General features: G+C 37.2%; 1 protein-coding gene across 1 annotated transcript; it reads left to right on the forward strand.

Moving 5' to 3' along the window:
- The first annotated feature begins 802 nt into the window (after positions 1-802).
- LOC111239677 (GTPase IMAP family member 7-like) lies at positions 803-2799 on the forward strand. Its single transcript, XM_022769571.1, has 3 exons — positions 803-809; positions 1243-1329; positions 1748-2799. Exons 1-3 carry the CDS (start codon positions 803-805, stop codon positions 2797-2799), a joined length of 1146 nt encoding a protein of 381 aa, XP_022625292.1.
- The last annotated feature ends 525 nt before the right edge of the window (positions 2800-3324 follow it).

Raw genomic sequence — 3324 nt, forward strand, 5'->3', positions numbered from 1 at the left:
CATCAATGAATTAATAACAATAATAACAATATCAAATTAAGAATTATTCATAACCTTAATAAAAAAATATTGGAAATGTATCAGTTGGTTTGAGTATGATAACCCTCTTTTATGGTTTTTATAAATGCTCATTACTTGCTGATGAATGATTTTTTTCTGGTGAAAGAAAAACTTCTGCTTTTACTGTACATATAATGAACGTGTGAAGAATGACTGAATCAGTGTCATTTACACAGATAATCCCAACCAAAAATAAAAAAGAGACATTTACTGTAAATGGCAACATGGAAAACCTGTTTGGTATTCCAGGAAGTCAGGCTTATTCTAAATGTAAAAGTGCCACACCACACCTGTGTTTATCAGTGGTTGTTTTGTAAAAATGAAACAGCAAGGCAAATGAAATATCAATGATTTAAATATAATACAGAGTGTCACACATGCATAATGAAATACTACATACATGCCACTGGTATGACATGTTCTACTGAGAGGAGAAGCCAAAACATAATGGCAAGTACGCTTTTAAATATTTTGTTATTCAAAAATGCACCAACAATCTCAAGCAAGACATGACCTTGGTTGACTGTGTGATGCAGTGTTTTCACTTTCAAAAGTAGTTGAAAAATGACCTCAAACAGGGTGCAGCCCTCACAGAAACTTGAAGATCAAGAAGAATAGGATATAATATAAATTCTCACTGGTTGTGCATCATAGGTTGTTGACGCAGTCACTTGAAAGACAAAGTAGAATCGAAGCAGAGAAATTTTAACAGTGGTTCCAACCTGATCTCATTTTTAAGATCATGGAAGGTGAGTTAAGATCAACTATCTTATCTATTCTGTGTGGGTCTATGTTTCATGTTATGTCAACTCAAAACAATTTTGAGTTGAACACAATAGAGTAAAATAATAATAATGGCAGCATGATGTGATGTTTGGACAATATCTTCATACTTTAACTGAAGGTATTTGCAAAAAAATCACTAACAGTGCTTTTTGTTTGTGTTCATATTCAATGTACCTGTAAAAAATGTCACTGCTAACATTTTGAAAACTATAAAATACATGGTTATAAGATTGCGGAAAACACAGTCCACTTGAGGATAAGAAGTTTTAGAGTAAAAGTAGTAGATGAATAACAACAACAAAAAAATAAACACCCTCAGTGTGTTGCTGTGTGTGTGTGTGTGTGTGTGTGTGTGTGTGTGTGTGTTTCTCTCTCTCACTTTGCATGTCTCCACAGGATCAACAAACCAGTTCTCACAGATGAGTGGTGAAGCAGCTGAAGTTGATCCAGACACTGGAGGAGATGAGGAGCAGCACAACAGCAGTGAGTTAGATGCTGGAGAAGCTATTAAGCACAATTAAATCCCATGATTCATTCTGGCAGTTATACTTAAAGGAGATTAGAAACCTCTTTTCATAGCCTATTAACCAGGAAATACTTGAATTCTCTCCAATGAAATACAGTAATATACAATATTGCAAAGAATATGGACAACTGTCAACAAGTGCAGCAGATGTTTTATCTCACTTACACTTTTTTCAACCAGATGACATGTTATGTTATCTCAATTAGCAGTAATAGAAGCTAACTTAAAAGTACTGTCCATCTTTAGTGTGATTTCTGACTGTGTGCATAAAGTATATTTCTATAATTCACACCTATACCACAGTGTAATCAGTAAGCAATACACAATAACAAGCAAAACAAATAATGTTGGTCCATTATCATTATTCTTTTCCAGGGTCGGACTTGAGGATCGTTCTACTGGGAAAAACTGGAGCTGGGAAAAGCAGTTTGTGCAACACCATATTTAAAGAAGATTTGTTCCAGATAAGCCACACTGCAAACTCTGAAACAACAAAATGCCAGAGCGAAACCAAATCTGTTAAAAAAAGAAGAATCACTTTGATCGACACTCCTGGTTTCTTTGACCCAGACAGATCTGAGGAGGAGCTGAAGTCTGAGATAGTGAGCTGTATCACAGAGTGCGCTCCTGGGCCTCATGTTTTTCTCATTGTGCTCAAAGTGGAGAAATTCTCAGAGCAAGAGAACCAGGTTATCGATAAAATAAAAGAGTGTTTTACTGAGGAAGCTTTCAAACATGCTGTAGTTGTCTTCACTCATGGTGAACAGCTTCCTGAAGGAATGAAGATTGAGGAATTTGTCCGTCAGAATAGGAATCTGAATGATCTGGTGCAGAAGTGCGGTGGTCGCTGCCACGTGGTTGATAATAAATACTGGAAGAACAAATGTTGGAGGAAATATAGAAACAACAAGCGCCAGGTGACACAGCTACTCAACACAATAAAAGCGATGGTGGACAAAGGAGAATACTACACCAATGACATGCTACGAGTGGTGGAGAGAAAAATACAAGAAGTGGTGAAGTCCATCAGACAGTTATTCGCAAACAAACCATGGAAAGAAATCAGAGAGAAGGCAAAGAGAATTATCTCAAATCTTCTCAAGAAAATAGTTGGTGTTACCACAGGAGTGCTGTTAGGGGCTTTGCTTGGTGTGCCAGCGATGGTTTTAGCTGTTGCCGAAGCCTTGATGGAGATGAAAACAATACCAGTGGAAGCAGTAGTGGCAGTAGCAGTAGCTCCAGTAGCTGGAGTTGGATTAGGTGTAGCTGCAGGAGTCGCTGCAGCAGCAGGAGCAGTAGTAGGAGGTCGTATTGGATATGATGAAGCTGATCAAGCAGACTCAGTTGGAGAGGCAGCAGAGAACACAGCTACTGCTGTCATTGACAAATTACTGAATAACAGGCCAAAGCAAAGCGAGGAGAAATGATCTCTTCTTTAACAATGTTGAAACACATGGGCTTCATTTGCTCTTTTATTATGGCTTCTAATTCCTGTCTAAAAGACTTTTGGGGCTCCTACTTGAGAAAGTCTTTTACATTTTTAGAAACTGTTGTTGATATTTTAGAAATCTCTCATAGTGCTCATCTACGGCAAAAATCTATTTAAACTGCACAGCAAAAAGATTCTAACACCTACTAAATAGACTTTAGCAACATATGCATCCAGGATCAAAAACAAAGTGAGGAGGAGAAACAAATGCAGAAATACAGTAGGTTGCTGCGTCACTTCCTGCTCAATGTGACAACATCCTACTGCAGTGCAGTTATTCTAGACTTCTATTTGCAATCTCTCAAGCGTTACTGATTTATCTGAATATCTGGCACTGACTGGTGTTCTTTGGACTGTCAGCTTTCCTATTTCTGAAATGTTTTTTTTATGTTTTTTTTAGTGCTTTCCCTCTTTATGTCAGTGATATCAGATTGATTTTATGATTCGCATTAAATTCTTGTTA

The sequence above is a fragment of the Seriola dumerili genome, unplaced genomic scaffold, assembly GCF_002260705.1.
Source record: "Seriola dumerili isolate Sdu_G_001 unplaced genomic scaffold, Sdu_1.0 BDQW01003922.1, whole genome shotgun sequence".
In the NCBI taxonomy this organism is placed as follows: domain Eukaryota; kingdom Metazoa; phylum Chordata; class Actinopteri; order Carangiformes; family Carangidae; genus Seriola; species Seriola dumerili.

Bases quoted from the DNA above. Each gene is read 5' to 3' on its own strand.
- LOC111239677 (XM_022769571.1), top strand. The intron at 1,330-1,747 runs GTGAGTTAGATG...ATTCTTTTCCAG, and splicing joins TGAGGAGCAGCACAACAGCA to GGTCGGACTTGAGGATCGTT.